Here is a 20,449-nt window from a genome sequence, read left to right as displayed (position 1 = left end):
GGACGAAATGGATGTTGTTATTGATAAACTCCCCAGTGAAGCTTAGTAATGCTAATGTAATCAAATTGTCAAAAGGACGAGATGGTTGTTCTTATTGATAAATCCCCCGGTGAAGCTTGGTAATGCAAGCAAATTCATGAATTATGTTTTCTCTGCCTCTGCGCATGTGTTATTTTAACCTTTTCTCAGGTAAAAACAGGAGCAATGCCATTGGCTTCGTCATAAGAAAAATTCAGGTACGTCTGCTAATTATTCTTCATTGTTTCTCTCTCCGGAATAGGAGAAATTATCTCTCTCATATGTTTACCAAGTGGAACAGGTGACATATCTCTTGGTGTTGCTAAGTGGAGTACGAAGCACACCCCATCTCTTGGTGTTGCTAAGTGGAGTACGAAGCACACCCCATCTCTTGGTGTTGCCAAGTGGAGTACGCGGCACACCCCATTTTATGTTGCCAAGTGGAGTACGCAGTAGCATAATTTCGCATTTTATGTTGCCAAGTGGAGTACGCGGCAGCATAATTTCTCATTTGGTGTTGCCAAGTGGAGTACGCGGCACACCCCATTTCATGTTCGCCAAGTGGAGTACGCGGCAGCATAATTTCTCATTTTATGTTGCCAAGTGGAGTACGCGGCAGCATAATTTCTCATTTGGTGTCGCCAAGTGGAGTACGCGGCACACCCCATTTCATGTTCGCCAAGTGGAGTACGCGGCGGCATAATTTCTCATTTGATGTTGCCAAGTGGAGTACGCGGCGGCACGGTTTCTCATTTGGTGTTGCTAAGCGGAGTACGAAGCACACCCCATTTCATGACCCTTTTCGTGATTGCCCAGTGGTATAGGCAACACACCCCATTCTTTCTTCATATCATGCGTTATTTCGCATCTGTAGGAAACTACAGGTAACAGATAGGCAATCCAGTACCTCGAAAACCTTACTTCCAGTTGACTAGAAGTTTGGAGATCAAGGGAATTGAAAGCATTATAAAGCATTCCGTCACTCGGACGCTTTTTGTGCGATCCGTATCTAAGGCTCTCTCACCGCTCCGCACGAATTGAGAAGCCTTAGCATACGTTCCTTATTGTTTGCATATCATGCATCATTACATTTAAAAAAAAAAAAAAAAAATCATTCATCATTTTGCATAGTTTAAATTTAGGTCTCAGTCTTTGAGCGAAACCTCTGCGAGCTTCCACTCAAAGAGGGGCAGCTGTTGACACCTAAATTTCGGCGCATCATTTAGTGGTTAATTGCATAGAAAATTAGGGATTAAATTTTAACCCCTAAACAAAAATATTAAAATTGCATAGCATATAGTTTAGGTTCATATAGATTAATTGCATTCCGCATCGGATTGGCGGTGGCAAGCGAGCTTAGAATTCGTCATGTAAATTGAGCTCGGACATCGAACGAGACTCGGCTCACTCGGAAGGCAAGGGCCGAAAATTACAAGTCAGAAGGGCTTGGTTGTCTTAATTTGAGCTTAAATTAGCCCATTATGCTTAATTAAATAAAAGCCCACATTAATTCAGCCCACTTAAAATTAAATGATAATTAAAGCCTAAGCCCAAGCCTAAGCCCATTAGGACTAGAAAGCCCGGCTAATTGACCTAGGTTTACATTATAAATACATCGTTATGTGTCATAATTAAAGGGGGGGCTTCTCATAAATTTTGGGGATTACAATTTCGGAGAGCGGAGGAGAACACGGAGGAGCGGCCACAATATCGAGAGAATCGGTCACAATAGAGAGGAAGGGAGAGAGGCCTCTCTCTCACGTCCATATTGATTACCGTGAAGTTGATTTTCACGGTCAACTTCCTAGATGCTGCTGCTTTGACGTTTGTAGGTGTCCCACTCGCATTGATCCAGCATTGGTGATGGTTTCAACAGCAACATCAACAAATTTTCCTTGTCGCTGAGTTACTCCAGTTCAACGTGTTCGTGGAGTGATCTGTTTACCGGCACATTTGTCCACGACCAGCCACAAATCATCGGCGATCCAGCAGCCCAACACCTCGTCACCACAACCAGTCGAACCTCCAGCGAAGAACTCGTCTTCACGTCTCCTCACAGCCGCTCCTTCGCTGGTCACGCCACCCTTGCTGCGAGCACTACGGCAAAGCCGCAGCAGCTGAGCCCCATCGACGGTCCTTGCCTTGCCAAGAAGCGAGCACCATCGCCCTTGGCTTTGCTCAAAGTCCCTTGCCATCACCGCGCCAACAGCCGCGGCCAGACGGGAGACACCATCTCCGCCGCCGCACGCCACCGCCGCTTGCCGCACGCCACCGCCGCTTGTGCACCGCCGCTCGTGCACCGTCGCTCCCGACGCACCGTTCCGGTCCGCTATCCCGATCCGCTCCAAATTCAAATTAGGAAAGAAATCTGCAAATCAGGTAATTATCATATCCCGATTTGATTCGAATATTTGGTTGCCTAATTTGTGCTTATTGATATCTAATTTTGCATATTCGAGTAATAAGCATATTTCAATTAGGATTTATTTCCTTTTTTGAAATCTTGGATATCTGATCTTATCAAATTTGGATAGAATTTAGAATTTTCAAAAATCTTTTGAATATATCCAAAATATTTAAGATATCTAAATATTTTCAAGATGTGATCGATTAGGAAAATTTCCTAATCCGCAACCGCACACGTGGAAATAAATCTATCTATCAGGCTTTAGATAGAGTTATTTCCATAACGGGTATTTCGAATTTTAGGATCAATCTGTCAGGCTTCAGATCGAAACTTAATTCGAAAGATTTAGCGGTTATATTTTTACTGGATTTTAATTTCGAATTTTGATAAAAAAATACCAAAAAGATTACTCTAGAATAGGTTAATTTCTTTAGTTTAAAATTGCATGTTTAGATAATTGGCATTTTTAATTCCGAATTTCATTAAAGAAAAAAAATACAAAAAAATAATATGCCCGTCATTAGAAACAGGTCACGTCGTCGCATGACATATAGTTTGCATGTTAGGTTGCATTAATCGCATGTCAATTTTTTGCACGTCATTACATATAGGTTAGCTTTCATTTAAATAAATAAAAAATCAAAAAAAGAAAATTTCTGCACCTTTGAACTGTAAGTCAGGATTTATCAAAATTGTCAAATTGAGTATTTTTCTTGAAATTGGTACCGAAAGGGCGTTAGGGAATCTAGCGTAACGAAGTCCCCGAATCCATAATTTCTGGTTCGCAGAAATAAAATAGTACTCCCGCTATTTTATTTAGGTTTCTAATCAACCTACCTTAAATGATTAGTGGCGACTCCCATTGAAAATATTTGCATGCTCACAATTGGACCTAAGTTGCGATTTGGTAGAGTTTGGGAGAACTCGAGCTAGGCTAGTTAATTTAATTGATCTAGTAATCCATTAGCCTAAGATCGAAAAAAACCGATTTTTTTTAGGTCGCGACAATGACAAAGGATACAAAATCAGTTTTGAGGAAGGTAAATGCATTGGTTTACTCACAGGAGGAAGGTATTGATTTTGATGAAACTTATGCTCCTATTGTTAGACTGGAAGCTATACATTTGTTATTAGCTTATGCCTATTTCTACAATCTTCATCTAAATCAAATGGATGTAAAAAGTACCTTTCTAAATTGATACATTAAAGAAAAGGTCTTTGTTGAGCAACCTCCAAGTTTTGAAGATTCAAGCGGACCTCAAGATGTCAACCGCTTAAAAAAGGCCCTTTATGGACTCAAATAAGCACCAAGAGCTTAGTATGAAAGATTAAGTGCATTCCTGGAAGAACATGATTTCGAGAAAGGTAAGGTAGATACCACCCTATTTATCAAAAAGAAGGTAAAGATCTGCTTATCATTCAAATATATGTTGATGACATAATCTTTGGCTCTACTAATGAGGATATGTGCAAAGATTTTGCAAACATCATGAAAAATGAGTTTGAAATGAGCTTAATTAGGTCACTCAATTTCTTTCTTGGCCTTCAAATCAAGCAAACTAAAGATGGCACTTTTATTCATCAAGAAAAGTATGCCAAGGAAATTGTAAAAAAATTCAAATTGGAAGGAAGCAAAATGGTGGAAACACCTATGTCTTCCACTATCAAGTTGGACAAGGATGAAAAAGGTAAATATGTTGACTCCAAGCTATACATAAGCATGATTGGTTCAATGTTATATCTAACAGCATCTAGACCCGATATATTATTTGGAACTTGCCTATGCGCACGTTTTTAGTCTGATCCAAAAGAATGTCATTTATCCACTGTAAAACATATCATTCGATATATTGGCTCATACCCAAAATTAGGTATCTGGTATCCTAAGAATTCAGACTTCACAATACTTGGATACTCAGATTTTGACTATGTAGGATGCAAAATTGATTGAAAAAGTACATCCAGTACTTGCCAATTATTGGGAAATATGCTAATCTCTTGGTTTTCAAAGAAGCAAAACTCAGTTGCTCTTTCAACCACTGAAGCTAAAAACATACCACTGGGCAGCTACTGTGCTCAACTTATTTGGATGAAACAGCAACTACGTAATTTCGGGGAAAAGAATCCAAATACTCTAGTATTATGTGATAATACAAGTGCTATTAACTTGACAAAGAATCCCATATTGCACTCACAAGCCAAACATATTGAAGTGAGACATTACTTCATCAGGAATCTAGTAAACAATGGAGACATTTCCATTCAGTTTGTTGATTCGAAACATTAGCTGGCGGACCTCTTCACAAAGCCGTTGGACAAGCAAGCCTTCAAATTCATCAGAGGAGAGTTGGGATTATGCAACCCATTCGATTAATGATATCCAAGTAATCTTTATTATTCACAAGAAATCTCAATATTCTAAATAAATATCGATAAAATCAACGGATATCAGGTATGTATCTCAAAATCAAATTTTATTACCGTTACAATTATGATCTTCTCATTTCTGACTGTTATGACATAAGAGATCCCCTCACATACTGTTTTATTACCGTTACTGATGCTACTCCTTCTTATCCATTTTTATTCAAGTCTTTCTTTTTGAAAAATTGCTTGGAATAAATAAGCAAGTTGTCGTTATTAAGTAATGGCTAGCCTTCTGAACGTGGCCAAACTGCTCCTATTTATAAGGAGGTAGTGCACACGTTGTTCTCACATAAACCGCTTGTAGTAACCGCTCTTAACCCTTTTACATTTTCAATCATTCTCATCCTCCACTCTCATACTCTCACATATATGGCTCTTAAATCCTGAAAAGCCATTCGAACTAGAAAATCCACTCACACCAGCACTATGCTGGCTCGAGCATCTAAAGAAGGATCTTCACACATTGACCTTACTAATCAACCTGAAGAATCCATTGAGGTTACTCAAAGCCAAAGTGTTCCTATTTCCAATCAAGCAGGCGAACATGGTGAATCGGCAAATGCTAGCACTGCCCTTCCATCTTCAACTGAAGGAATAGCACCTAGCGCCAAGGCTCCTAAGTCTCGACTCTGCTTTGGCAAGGAAATGGTCATTACACCCGATTTTCCGCTACTACAACTGGATGCACCATCACAACAAACCATTTTCCCTATCAAAGGAACATTCTTCGAACAGATGTTTCAGGCCTTCATAAAAGAAAAAGGATACGTGCTCCTACCCGCTAGAGCCTCAATCGCTGAAACACAGACATTGGCACTGCTTGCTGCACCTCCTGTTGGTGAATCCTCCCGACCATAACCACAATCTCCATCTACGAAATCTTCTACAGACAAAGAAGAAGAAGAAAAAGTTCCCACGGAGAAACCTAGCGAAGAGATTCAAGAACCACCTGCTGTTCCACCTCCTGCACAACCAGAGCAAAGCGACCCAAAAACTGAGACAGAAGAACCATCCAGTGACAAGAAATGCAAAGATGATGATGACCGGGTATTCCAAAATTTTGAGCCCAGTGAAAGTTTTTCTCTCGAACGCTCTTTTGACTTTGAACTGTTCTTCAGTCAAGAACATAAAGATGTCTATGAATCCGTTGAAAAACGTGCTCCTATCCCACATTTTTTTGTCAACTTTGAATATCTTGATACTCACGGTATTTTTCTCTTTGAACTTTTTGAAGATCTCAAGCTGAAATCTTTTTGCACTATGAGAGATGAAGTGCACCCCACTCTCGTGGCCTTGTTTTATTCCGACCTTCATTTTCCAAACAGGGACTCTTTTAATTTCTCCTTTGCAAAGAAAAATTACACCGTTACTCTAGATGAACTGGCTAAGATCATCAACACCGAGTACAACGTGTTCAAAAAGATTCCCGTTGAGCATGATGAAGCTTATAGTTTTGTTTTGGAAACTCCAAATTTTACTTGAGGTTTTAAAGAAATCGTCCCTTTGAGCCTTATGCTTCTTAAAGCTAATTTCATCCAAAAGATTTTGACCCTTTGCATTTTGTCCAAAATCATCTTCAACGAACGATGTGTCTCAATATGAGGCGAGAGTCATCTGGGCCATTTTCACCAAATTTGAGGACTTTTCCCTAGCTCACATGATTTTTATCCACATTTACTGCACTGCGAAGAGAAAAACCTGGAAGCTAGCTTATGGTGCCCTCATCACTCACATATTCAGACACAAAAATATTGATTTCTATGATGTAGCTTCTCGAAGCTTGTCCCATGTGGAAATCGGGAAAAAGACCCTGAACAAAATGATGCTGAGAATGACACATGATGGATGGGTTAATCAGAAGGATGAAGCTGTCCTTATAGGCCAAGGTGATGATGAAAAAGCAAGAAAGGTTCTTCAGGAAACATTGGCTGCACGGGCTGCATCAGAAAGCAAGAAGAAAGCAAAGGCACCCCTACAACGGCCATCTACCTGTCCAACCAGACCTGAGAGATCTTCATCTCCAGCCGAAACATCTGCTACTCCCGCTGTTGGACTTGCCATGCTTTAAGCCAATGTTCAGGAGATCAAAACCACTATAGCATCTCTCGCCAAATATCTAGTGAAAATTGAACAAACCCTGCTATGCCTCGATTGCTACAACCCTGTCTGTCCTGATCCTGAAGATCCGGCACCTCAACCCTCTACCACCGCCCAGTAAAGAAAATGCCCTCGCACCTAATTTCTATTAACTGCTCTTGTTTTTCTTTCGCTGATGGCTACTGATGGTTCTCTGTTCCCTATGTGCTTTTCTGTATCAATGCAACTTATCTAGTTTCCAGCAATTGTGTTTGTCAGTCTACACTGCATTTAAAGATGATATTCCTTGGGGTATGCTTTTTGCAAATGATGGTGTTAGAAGATGAAACCAAACTGGAGTAAATAAGAACTGGAACTTTTAGGAGATGTTGGAAATTGGACTGTAGGGATTTTTATTTAACTTGATCTAAGAGAGAGTATATGGATGTATTTAGGTGAGAGTAGAGGTTCAAATGCGATAAATGGTGAGAATTGGAGATTAGAAGGACCTAAAATGTGAATGCTGTCGATATCCTGGATCCATTTAGCAAAAGGATGGAGGAATTGATGGAGATCTTGCCCGTGGAGTACTAGTAAGATGATTGAAGTGGAGGAGTGCATTTTGGGTCTTGTGCAACCATGGCATGCCACTAGCTAAAGCAGAAGTGAATTCTTTCGGACAGCGAAAAGGTCGTGAATGCTTGGGCAAACATAAACTGAAAAATTTTATATGGTTAAGGGAGTCGTAGTTGAGTTTTGTGAAATCTTACAAACTCCTGGTGATGTGATGAGTCTAATTACTAGTATTGCACAGCCAGTTCTTGGCCAGAGGGTTGCCAGAATGGTGGAAACATTAAGGTCTTATGCAATTAAGTTCATTGACATTCTAAAATGCATAGAACAAAAAAAAACTAAGTACTTAAAGAACTGTTATTTTGGGCTACAAACCATTGCCTGTCGTTTTCAGTTGTTCAGTGGATTTATTGACTTGTAACTATTGGTAGTTGCGTGTCCAAGCGCACTTGGCTTGGCCACACCTACTGTTGGGCTCGTTGGAACTTCACTCGGAGCAACAAAAGGTTTGCTTTTACGAGGTGGAAGTGTCTGGACAAGTTTTCCATGGTAAAAACAATTGTGTTTGATAAGACCGGGACCTTAATGGTTGGCAAACCTGTTGTGACAAAGGTTGTGAATCCTGCATGCACACAACAAATAGATTCCAGGTTGAGCAGAGACAAGGTCGCTTAAATAATATATTGATTCAACTTACCTGCATTCTTTTTGTGCATGATATTGTTTTAGGTAGAACATAGCTTCCGTCATAAATGGAGAAGAAAAGGTTGCTTCCATGTTTTGCTTGTGAATTTCAATTGGGAAGAAAAAGGGTTGATGTTTCTCATTGTGGTCAATACTTCACGCTATGTAGCCAAACTTGGATGAATAATGTGCTTTGCAGTCAGATTGATGTGAACCATATGATTTTAATGTCAGGAAGCTATTATTTACATTTCGATTGCTCTTGCGCCAATTTTTTATACGCAGGATCAGTAAGAACATAATTCCTTTGAGGTGAAATACTTCATATTCTCTAATCTAGGATCTGCACCCTTTAGAAAAGGGAAGTGGATGATTATTGCAATGAAAATATTCAAAGAACTGTTTTCCTATAAAATTTAATTCTTGAGAACTGTTAATTGCTTGGATAAGGAGCTGCTTGCTTAATCCTACACACAATTATTGCATGGCCTCATCATTTTTACCATAAGATGACCCTTTTTTTTCCTTTACAGGATTACCCTGATGAGGATTGAGGATGTTCGAGTGACACTAAATGTTACTGAGACATCTTCAATCTAGTTGACCATGATTCAGCTGCATAAATCCGCTGGAGATCTTTACCTAGTCTATGTACAAGACAAGCTAGGGAACTTTGTTGTGCATTCTCCATCATGCATGCACGTTTCTGAGAAGAAAATGAATGATTGCTCAATGTACGTCTACTTAGCCTTGCTTATTACTTCTGTATCACATTGGGGCACTGGGAAAGATGATTCATCTGAAGTGCTGTATGCATGAGCTGTTATTACTATTGACAGGGTAAGTAACTGTTTAGATGTCATTGATACATACATAATTTAGATGACACAAGGTCAGAAGTTGAGGTTCTTCAATTTGCTGCTGCAGTAGAATCAAATGCAATCCATCCTGTAGGCAAAGCAATAGTAGAAGCAGCTCAAGCTCGGAAATGCCGAAATTGAAGGTGCATTCTTTAGATTATGAATAATAGTTCTCAGCAAGGATCAGTTAGTTAAAAGCTTAATGAATTTTTCTGTATTAGTTAGCACATCATAGACTATGATGAATAGTTCTCTATGCTTTACATTTGTGAGCAGGAATTTCAAAATCAACAATTGGTGTCAACAAATGAACTTTGTATTTACTGTATTAGTTAGCACATCATAGACTTGTGTGGGTATTATTAGGTAGCGAGTTTGAAATCCCTACTGTGAAAATTTACTGTATCACACCCCCCTACTCCCCAATTTTTTCTGTGTAAGATTGAATTATTTTGTATGTGGTAGATGGAACTTTCATCGAAGAACCTGGTTCTGGTGCAGTGGTATTTATTAACAACAAAAGAGTTTCTGTAGGTAACTTGGAATGGATTAGGAGGCATTATCTATTCCCTACTGTTCTCTGCATGTGAATCAGAATTAGTAATTACGTTCCGAATTCTTTCTTACATCATTTGTAAGTTATAATATCCTTTCCCGTAGAAGCTAATTTCAATCCTTGAATGGATAAAACTCTCTTCATAGGTTAGCCTTTTTGTAATCTCAGTTACCAAATATCTGCATTGTTTTCTTTAGTTTTCTCAGTTTTACATTTGCTTGTTTCTCGTTGAGATTAGAGATGTATTATATCCCCTCGTAGGGAAGGAGAGAATGTCTTGTTACCAGCTTGACCAAGCATGTGTTGCCTTTTATAAGATGCCATTTTATGATTTCTGATCAGACCTAATGAATACCTTCCTCATGTTTTATTTTCATCTTTTAGCATTATTGTATCTTTGAGAATTCAATTCCAAAGCTGCTATCATGTATTCATGTTTATGGAGCACAGAGGATAACGGGACTTGAAAGTACATATCATCGAAGCTCAATAGATAAATACCTTTTTAAGTGAGCAGATGATTATTCGACATTGTGTAGTGCCTTATCATCCTGCACGTCATTGTGCATAGTCACTGGGATTGGATTATAGGAATTACTTGCTGAGTTGTAGACTTGGTTTGGTTCTTGATGTTTGATTCCTGACTGTATATTCCACATTCATGATTCTTATGTCAGTCAACAGCTAAGACATCTCAATTTGTCCATTCAATCAGTTGCATGTGAGAAATCCTCTGTTGTGTTTGAGTTTGTGAGTGAAGGAGGCGTTAATTTGTTCAAGTTTGCGAGTGAATGGGTACCGCCCCTATACAAAAATTACAGAGAAAGAGAGTCTACAAAGTCTAACAAACTATCCACACTTAAACAGTGATTTTTCAGTAATTGATATTGCAAAACCTGTAACCATCTGTTCATTACATACATAAAAAAACAAACAGAGACTCTCGAAAGCTCTCCTATTTCTCTCTCTCCAAAGAAGCCAAGGAGGCATTACTAGTTCAGTTACGAAGCTCAAAGCATCATTTCTATTAACAGAGTGAGGCAAGTCATACCTCCATGTTCTAGAGGCTACTAGTCTTGCGTTTTAAATGGATCAGAGTTGATCCTCCGTGTTCATTGGCTGAACTCAACAAGTTTTGGATTGGTGCTCTTATCTCCATATTGGATTTGTGTCATCTATTACAAAATTGTAGACTCTTTTTATAGAATAGTCAACAGAACAGATCTAGTGATGAAAAATGTGTGGGAAGCTGTATTTCTGACACTCCTAGATATATGAAATGATAGTCGACAGAACAGATCTAGTGATGGAAAATGTGTGGAAAGCTGTATTTCTGACACCCCTAGATTTAGGAAAGGATAGTCGACAGAACAGATCTGTCATTGACATGAGAGGAGGACCAAAGAAAAGTTCATAGTTCTGGCTAAACTTATGCATATCAATTTGAAACCCTGACAACCTAGCAATTGTAAAAGGGGCAGATTGTGAAGGGTACAAACATTTTCCTTGTGCTACCTTTTCTCGTGGAAGAACCATATTAGTTTTGCACGGAGACTGAATCCGTGATTTGACCGAACATGTTAATTTGATAAGGGGGTTTTAGACTCTAAGAATCATCGTTACTTATTATTACTGAACACTTAGATGCAAATATGTTGACAACTAAATTTTTGTCGACACATTTAGTATATTTTCTAAACAAAAAATAAGAAAATAAATTATACAATAATTATTAGGGAAAAAATCACCAAAAACCCCAAATTTTGCCATCTGTGACACATTTACCCTGAACTTTTTTTTGTGACACCAAAAACCCCGAACTTTGCTTTTTGTGACACATTTACCCCAATGTATAGCATTTTCGTCTTTTTTGCTTTTTTTTTTTTTCCTTTCCGGCGAGGGGGGGCCTCACCGGCGTCGGGCGAGGTTTGCCCTCGCCTGGGCGAGCGAGGTCGGCCCTCGCCCGACTCAGGCGAGGTCGACCCTCGCCGGCGTGCGAGGGTCGACCTCGCTAGTCGGGCGAGGTCGACCTCGCTTGCCCAGCGAGGTCGACCTTCGCCGGCGACCTTCGCCGGCGTCGGGGAGGGTCGCCCTCGCTGGGCGAGCGAGGGCGGCCCTCGCCAAATCGGGCGAGGGCGACCCTCGCCGGCGTCGAGCGAGGGTCGCCCTCGCCCGATCTGGCGAGGGCCGCCCTCGCCCGACGCCGGCGAGGCCCCCCCTCGCCGGAAAGGAAAAAAAAAGAAAAAGCAAAAAAGACGAAAATGCCCATGGACTAAATACATTGGGGTAAATGTGTCACAAAAAGCAAAGTTCGGGGTTTTTGGTGTCACAAAAAAAAGTTCGGGGTAAATGTGTCACAGATGGCAACGTTTGGCATTTTTTGGTGGTTTTTTCCCTAATTATTATAATAATAAAGTCTTAGGATCATTCTTCAAGTTTCTTTCTCTCTCTCCCTCACCTTGATCTCTAAGCTTCAGCGTGCGTGTGAGGATGTGAAGGATGCGTTTGGCAACCATTATGTTTCCGAAAATTGATTCTACTCAGAAATGATTCTTTTTTATTCCGTGCCCGGGAATAATTTCTAAACATTTGAAGGCGTTTGGTAACTACCAAAAATTTCTATTCTTAGAATAGAAAAAGAATAGAAATGCGTTTATTAACTGCATAAAATTTCATTTTATTAATAATATTTTAAATTTTTTAAAATATTTTTTTTTCTCCTTCCCCTTCCTTGGCCATGGCCAGGTCACCGGCGTCGGCGATCGGACACAAGCCAGGGCCGGCAAGTGTCTAGCCCTCGCCCTCGTCGGTCCTGGCCTATGGCTGATTGCCGGCTTCCGGCCACAGGCTAAAAAGAAGAAAAAAAAAATTCTTTTCCATTTTTTATTATTGTTCCCAGATTCAAGAAGTAACTTTTTTTTGCTTCTTGATTCTGTTCCAAAATTGATTATTGGAATAAATTTTTGTAAATTTGTGTCCGGAAACAAAAAATTTACCAAACGAATTTCTATTTCAAAATTAATTTCAAAAATAAAGAAAATAAAAATAGTTACTATTTGGTAACTTGCCGGGCGCGTTCGAAGCGAGCAAAGCAGAATCGGAGATAACGACGACCTCTTGTCATAACAGGTCCCTCCCTCTCTCTCTCGGCGCGATCTCTTGTCCGATTCGCTCCCTCGTGCTGCGCCGTGAGAGGGCGGCGCGTTGGCAGAAATGGACTGTCATACGCCACTGCCCCTCCTCCCTCCTCACCTCAGCCGCCGCATCCGCCGATAACGACGACCGGCTTCCTTCGGCGTACGCTCTCGTCGTGCTCAACCAGCGGCTCCCCCGATTCACTCCTCTGCTCTGGAAGGACGCATAGTTACTTATGTGTGCCGATGGGAGCGCGAAACTGAAACTGAGTTTTTCTCGGATTCTCCGATTTTCTATTTTCGATTTTTGATTCAATCATGGCACTGATTTCTCGTTTCTTGTGTATTTCCTGTAGTTTCATCCTCGCTTCTGAAGCTCCTTTTCATCAAGGACGATAGACATGGCTACTGATAACCGTTGTGCTCACCGGAGACTCTGTTCGCTTCTGTTCGCAGTCACTATCACCAAAGAGCTCGTGAAGTGGTCATTTCTACTTGTTTTGTTGATTCCTGTCCTTGAAGTCGTTCTTGTGTTTGCCTCATTCCTATCCGATCAGTAATCATCACAGGTAAAAATTATTTGCTAGATCGAACTAAATTAGTTCTGTTTTAGATGATTGCGAGTGAAAACATAGCCGAGAAGTATTTTTTTTTTGGTAAGGTCATAGCCAAGAAGTTCAGCTACGGTTCGAGTCAAAATCGTTTGTCATGAAGGTTCTGTTGATGATTTGAATACATTCTGAGGATTGTGGATGTCTAAAGATGAATCATAGCTTCATTACTGCATCTGGACTTCATGGTAGAGACGCCGACCATCTGTTTGTTAAAATTCCTCAATTAGATCAGTATGTGGTTTGATTTAGATTTTGACTGAGAGCTTTTCGTTACTCGATCGATCTATTACAAAGCTATGCTCAGATGCTTGTGTGCTTGTGTTTCATGATGACATGGTGATGTGTTTGTTGTGAATCGTTGATATTCTCCTGCATCTAGATCATCTGACTGAATGGGTGCCGTGTGCTTGATGAGATACTCGAACAATTTCAGTGCATTTTTAAGTTCAAATTTGACGGAGATTGTTTCCTTTGTTTTTTTTTTCTATTAAATGAATTCCAATTGAGTTCAGGTTCCTCCCTTCAAGAGTGAATCCAGTAGTCATTCAATTTGAAGTTCATTACCGAAGTCTCAGTTCTGACTTTCTTATGCAACAAAATTTGGTTCTGAGTGATTTCTGAATTTGGCCCAAGACTTTTTGTATGAAACTGAGTCGGATCTGATTCGTTCACATTGATGTTGAACTTAGTGTGCTGTGTTCTAAATGTGTGCTTATGTGCGATTTATAACCATGTCTGTTGGAACCAAAAGAATAATAATAAACTTTGGAAACTTGGAATAAGAGCACAAATAATTATTGGAGGGAGACCTTTTTATTGAGAATGCTTTCTCTTTGTGGCTTCGTGTTTGGCTTGATTTACAACTCACGACTTCGTCCCTTTATATAGGAATTGAAGTTCTCAAATGCCAATGATCACATTTAATAAAGAAAACATAACAACCCACAATCATTAAGAAAGATAATAAAACAGCTTAATCTGTCGAAGGAAAACGAAGCCATGTTGAAGTCTTTATGACTCTTCTTTAATTCTTGCAGCTTCCAGCAATCGACGTGCTTAATCTCCCCATAATCAATTTTATGTTGTTCCAACAATGTCATCATCAAGACAAATTTGTTAGAACTTGGTTTACGCTTGCTGGCCTCAGGCTCATTCATGCTGGTGATGTTGTTCTTGAGTTTATGACGGTTTGTTTGATGGCCATTGTAAAGCTAAAAGAAAGTGAAAAGGCAGGTCTGATGACTTTGCTTACATTGGAAGAAAATGCTAGAATTAAATCTGAAAAGATTGTGAGTTCGTGCGCTTTGGAAAGAAGTAAATAATTGGTTTTTTTAGAGAAATTGTTGAACTTGGTCTTTTTGAGGCTCAAAACTGAAGGTGGGAAAAAGGAAATAGAAGTTCAGGGGAGGAGCTTGCTTGCTTTGCTTAAGGACCGAGAATCGGAGAGTAGAAATAAGTAAAATTAAAAATTTCCGAAAACAAAAAAATTGGAAAATTGGTTTGAAAAAAAAGTCTGACAAGATTGTTGGGTTTTAGTATTTTACCTTGGTTTCACTTCATTAAAACTCATATACTTTTCTTGTTTTTTAGTGTAATTCGTGCCTTACTTGATTGATTGTTGATTTGCGAGTGCATTTTCAATTAGATTGTGGATTCTTAGTTTAGTTTAGGATCACTTAGGATTAATTTAGCTGATTAGCTCTAATGAATAAAGTAGATTTAGTTTGAGGAATATGATCGAAAAATAAAGAAATAGTAGTTTAGAAACACCACTTTAAAAAAAAAAATCATGGTAAATAGCTTAGTTAAATTTAGGATCCACCTCAAATAATTGAATAGGTAACGTGGAAAGTATTATAACCTAAGAGAAACTCGAAAGGGACTAAATGAGCACTTACTATGCTAAAGCCGGATTGGGGCCCCGACTTAGGATGACAAAGTGTCAACCTGGGGTTTCTTGTTTCTCCAAAAGTTTCGAGAGTCCATATTACTTATTTTAAGATAAGAAAGTCTCTAAAATCAAGCTCAAACGGTTGCTATCTTGGGGCTTAATAACAATGCCATGTTATATTCTTTGCTCGACTCGTATCGGGTTACTTTACTGCACTTCACCTTTTACTCTCCCTTTTGTTATTGCTTTTGATGTGTTTGTTTTCGTTCTTCTATGTCATATCCCTGATTGAGTTTCTCTTATTTCGTTTAGCCTAGTTGGATGGTTAGGCCATACACTAGGATCATAATAAACACCAAAAACATTGCGTGGACACTTAGCAGACAAGAACTTTAGAATTCATACGGTAAAAAGATTACGTGAACACCTTAGCTGACAAATAATGAAGTTTAGGTACCGAAAGCGTACTAGGAGATAACTAGTGTAATTAAGTTCCCAACCCTAGATTTTAGGTTGCATAGGAAGTGAGATATATTGCCATACTTCACTTGGTTTCTAGCCGACCCCAATAGGCTAGTGGAGACTCCTTATATAGAATTGTCATAAGGTTAATCAAATTAAAATGAAAATCCCAACGCCACGCGAGGTAAGGGTTTTGGAGAACCCACGCCGATTGAGGACTATTCGTCCACAAATCAACATTACCTCTAAACCCACTTCCTGACTTCCGTTCAGGAGAGTCCTGACAGGGTCGCTGGTTGGATTCGAATTGAATCTCTCTTTTGGTAGTTTTGGAGGCTAATAGTATTACTTTTTGGATGGATCAGAGCTGATACTCCGTATTCATCGGCTGAACTCACCAAGTTTTGGATTGGTGGTGCTCTTATCTACAATTTGGTTTTCCCGTCATATAATACAAACTAACTCCGAGAGGAATATTTTTAATGTAGGTGGTGGTTGACAAGTTCTCTGGACGCTCTCGTGGATTTGGTTTTGTAACTTTTGATGAGAAGCAAGCAATGGATGAGCCTATTGAGGCTATGAACGGGATGAACTTGGATGGGAGAAATATCATTGTGTAAAAAGCTCACCCGTGGAGCCAAGATGGTGATCGCAGTCGTGATCATGGTCGTGACTGTGGCCCTTGTTAGGTGGTCTTGGGCCTCTTTCACCCCCAAAAGCTAGCTTAAAGGGTGAGGCTTTCCCTCACACTTATAAACCGACCACCAGCCCCTTCCACAACCGATATGGGACAACCTGAACAATCTCCCCCTCGCACGTCAGGCCTGAGTCGGAGCCGCAACAACCCGTAACTCTCCCATGTGACTATTGGGTCCACACTTGTTAGCTACCTTAGGTTCTGATACCAGTGTTGGTGGTTTTGGGCCTCTCTCATCCCAAAAGCTAGCTCAAAGGGTGATGCTTTCCCTCACATTTATAAACCGACCACCAGCCCCTTCCACAATCCATGTAGAACAACCTCAACAATCTCCCCCACATATCGGGCCTGGGTCGGAACCGCAACAACCCGTAACTCTCCCATGTGACTATTGGGTCAAGACTTGTTGGCAACCTTGGGCTCTGATACCAGTGTTGGGTGGTCTTGGGCCTCTCTCGCTCCAAAAGCTAAATTAAAGGGTGAGGCTTTCCCTCACATTTATAAATCGACCACCAGCCCATTCCACAACCGATGTGGGACAATTTCAACAAATCGGGACTATGGTGGTCGACCCGCAGGTGGAGGTGGAGGTGGAGAGTGCTTTAAGTGTGACAAGCCTGGGCATTTTGCAAGGGAGTGTCCTAGTGAAGGGGCAGAGGAGGTAGGTATGCGGGAAGGGATTGCAAGTATGGAGGAGGAGGAGGAGGTGGTGGTGGGGGCTATGGTCCTGATCGAAATGGTGATCAATCTGGCAAGCGCAATAGGGATAATGGTACTCGAGGAGGATCAGGAAATGACCACTATAATCGGGACCGTTCTAGTCTCTGTGAACATCTCGGTACAGGAAACTTCCATTTGGGGTAAAGAGAACACTCCTGATAGGTATGCACGCAATTGTTTCCAGTCATAGTAAAGCAGTTGATTCTGTACTGATTGAAAAATATTTTGTGATTGTAGCAAAGTAATTGGAGGTACTGCTGTTACTTGCTGGAGGTGTCAAAGTCTCTTCTGTTGTATCTCTTCTTCGTGGTAGTCTGGGTGGACAAATCGGCTTGATTAGTCTTTCGATGTGCGAACTATGGCTAAAAGATTCAACTGTTTAATGTCCGTGAATGCTCATTTTGATGTTTTGGTCTGATGACATTGCTTGCTTCACTTTCAACAATCAAATTTGGCCTTATTCTTTCAATGCTATGATGGGTACTGGATTCTCTTTCTGTTACCTGCTTTAGCAATTGCAAATGCATCTGAGATCAATCTTGGTTGACTTCTTCATTGGCATTTGCGACTGTGGAATGCAAACAGCTTTATGGTGTCTAGATGGCTCTTTTGTGGATAGAGCAAGAGATTCACCTGTGGAATTTATGCCTTTTCTATTTGCAAAATCTCTGCCTTAGAAATGAATGCCTGTTTTGGCTACTATTTTTCAAATGTCTTAACTTTTTGAGCGGGTAACCTCTATGTTTTCTCATACACATTTAGCATGTGAGCTTTCTGTCTATTGTTTGCACTATATTAACTCTGTTAAGCTTTCGGCAGGATTCTTCGCTGTTTGTGGTGTTTTTGATACATGGTCCTGTTACTCTCATGTCATAGGATATGTGGTTTTAGTCTTAAAAATTCTGAAAAGTCCTATATGCAATTAACTCAGTAAACTTCCCTCTCACCTTCCACACATTGTACTGATGGAGGAGTTCCTTTCTCAGTAAAACGTGGAGATCTTTTGGAAGCTTTGGTGAGCATGGCAATTTGATTTGTATTGTCTTCTTCCTAGCGATCTCCCATCTCTTATCACCATCTTCAGTGGAAGATCGCTGGTCTCTTTCTTGTCAGTGGTGCTGCTATCTTGTTAGATTTCCTGGATAAGTGTCCCTTCAAGGTGTAATGACGGCTCTCCCTCCGAATCGGCAGTTTTGCTTATAAATACATGGTTCTTTTTGCTTGAGCAGCTGTCCGTGCATCTGCTTGCATTTCTGCATTAATGATCATTGCCACGCACTTTCAGCTGGTCATTTTTTATTGATGTTGTAGTTTCCTCTAATTCTGTTAGAAGTTGTGCTTGCTCCAATCTGAGATTTGAGTCTGGCTCCAAGATGTGGTGTACTCTTGGCATAAAGCAAAAACTGGAGCTGATCATCCCCGTTTCAGTGGGCAGTCTTTTTCTCTGTAGTGACTCTGGCTCCTAGATGTGGTTATTGTCAATTGTCAACAATGGCTCTGTAAATGAATATCTTCTTATCCCGCTATGATGGTGGAAAAAATTTGGAGATCACATTTGCAATTTCATCAATGTGCTCAGCAGGAATTTTACCAAACTGTCGGGAAATTTTCAGTTAGGGCTTGACAGGACATTCTGTCAATGTTCTGTTATCCTGTGCGTGACTTTCTTCACAGTTGTTTCTTTAGCCTCAGGGCTAGTCACATGCATAACTTGATCCTCTCTCCTTCGAGTTCATGCTCATGCATGTTGTTGGCAAAGTAGTGTGATCCTTCCTTTGATTAACTTGGTTTGTCCCTGTAATCACGCTTCAAAAATATACATCTATCTACATTTGTTTATTGTTCAAAGTCAATTTGTTTCATATCCCCTGTATGCTTTTTTCAAATTTCAAGACTATACTTTTGATCCCTAAATTTGAGCATTTTTTCCCGATCAAATCCTCTCAACTTTTGTCTGTCTCATGAGGTCATTGAATTTGTATAGGTCTTTCTAATTAAATCCCTTCTGCTCAGAATGTAATTAATTGGAACCGACGTACCTTATTCAAGAATTTTTGCATTTTTCACTATTCTATTTTCATAGCGTACATATTCTTTCTATCCTCAATTTTTTTTTGCATACTATTTGATTACTAAGGGCACACCAACAAAATTTTAGCCTATTACACTTGATTAGTTTTTCTCTTCTTAAATATTCTACTGTCTAGGGGTGATGTGGACAACTCTACACAACGAGTCTCACGAATCTGACCCAATATAAAATTTAAATTTGTTGATGAAGACTTTGCTTAAAGAATGCATAGTTAGTACAAAGGACACAATAATTTCACGTGTCCCTCTTTGTCTCACGTCACCTAGGGTGCGTTTGGCAATCATTATGTTCCCGAAAATAATTTCTGTTAAGAAATGGTTCTTTTTGATTCCGTGTCCGGGGAACAATTTCTAAGCATTTGAAAGCGTTTGGTAACTATCCAAAATTTCTATTCATGGAATAGAAAAAGAACAGAAATGTGTTTGGTACTGCACAAAATTTCTTTTAATTAACAATATTTTAATTTTTTTTTTCTTTTTCCCCTTCCTTGGCCATGGCTAGGTCACCGGTGCTGGGCGCTGGCGCCGGCGCCGGCGACCGGCCACAGGCCGGGCCGGCGAGGGCCGCGCGGCCCTCGCCGGCTTTGGCAAGGGCTGGACCTTCGCCGCCTGGGCGACGGCCGCCTTCGCCACCGCCCTCGCCAGATCCGGCGAGGGCGGCTCGCGGCTTGGGTGAGTGCCAACCTTGCTGGATCTGGCAAGGGTTGGACCCTCGTTGCTGCCCTTGCCGGATCCAGCGAGGACCGCAACGCCCTCGCCGGCCCTGGCCTATGGCCGGTTGCTGGCAAGAAGAAGAAGAAGAAGAAAATTTCTATTCCATTTCTTATTCTTATTCCCAGAATCAAGACGCAACTTTTTTTTGCTTTTTTATTCTTTTTCAAAATTGATTCTGGGAATAAATTTGTGCAAATTTGTGCACGGGAACACAAAATTTACCAAACGGATTTCTATTCCAAAACTAATTCTAGGAACAAAAGAGTAGAATTAGTTACTATTTGGCCAGTTATCAAACACAGCTCGAGTCCCATTGCTTTCTCATGCCGTTCTTGTTTGATTCCCCCTGGATAAGGATCAAGTCGTCTGACAAGAATCTTAATTATTTCCTAATTACAGTCTTATTCCCAAGATGATTAATGTTCATTTTTTTTTGTCTAGTTATAATTGGTCTTAGGTGATTGCTTAAAAAATGATTTAATTTCAATAACATCACGTCAAAAAGATTTGAGGATTGTAAAACTA

The 20,449-nt window shown here is 40.2% G+C and overlaps 1 protein-coding gene and 1 long non-coding RNA gene across 2 annotated transcripts; both read left to right on the top strand.

Moving 5' to 3' along the window:
• Nucleotides 1-12,996: 12,996 nt before the first annotated feature.
• On the top strand, nt 12,997-16,325 carry LOC130135084 (uncharacterized). The gene is made up of 2 exons (XR_008814549.1): nt 12,997-13,304; nt 16,191-16,325. It is a non-coding gene; the product is annotated as an uncharacterized LOC130135084 (long non-coding RNA).
• A 762-nt stretch (nt 16,326-17,087) lies between these two features.
• LOC115666152 (uncharacterized) lies at nt 17,088-17,621 on the top strand. The gene is made up of 2 exons (XM_030587932.2): nt 17,088-17,281; nt 17,357-17,621. Exons 1-2 carry the CDS (start codon nt 17,088-17,090, stop codon nt 17,430-17,432), a joined length of 270 nt encoding a protein of 89 aa, XP_030443792.2. The 3' UTR covers nt 17,433-17,621.
• Nucleotides 17,622-20,449: the final 2,828 nt, after the last annotated feature.

This window comes from Syzygium oleosum, unplaced genomic scaffold, assembly GCF_021117445.2.
Source record: "Syzygium oleosum isolate NSW1041296 unplaced genomic scaffold, Sole_v2.1 Sole_v2.27, whole genome shotgun sequence".
Taxonomy (NCBI): Eukaryota; Viridiplantae; Streptophyta; class Magnoliopsida; order Myrtales; family Myrtaceae; genus Syzygium; species Syzygium oleosum.
This window is presented reverse-complemented; position numbering and strand designations above follow the sequence as displayed.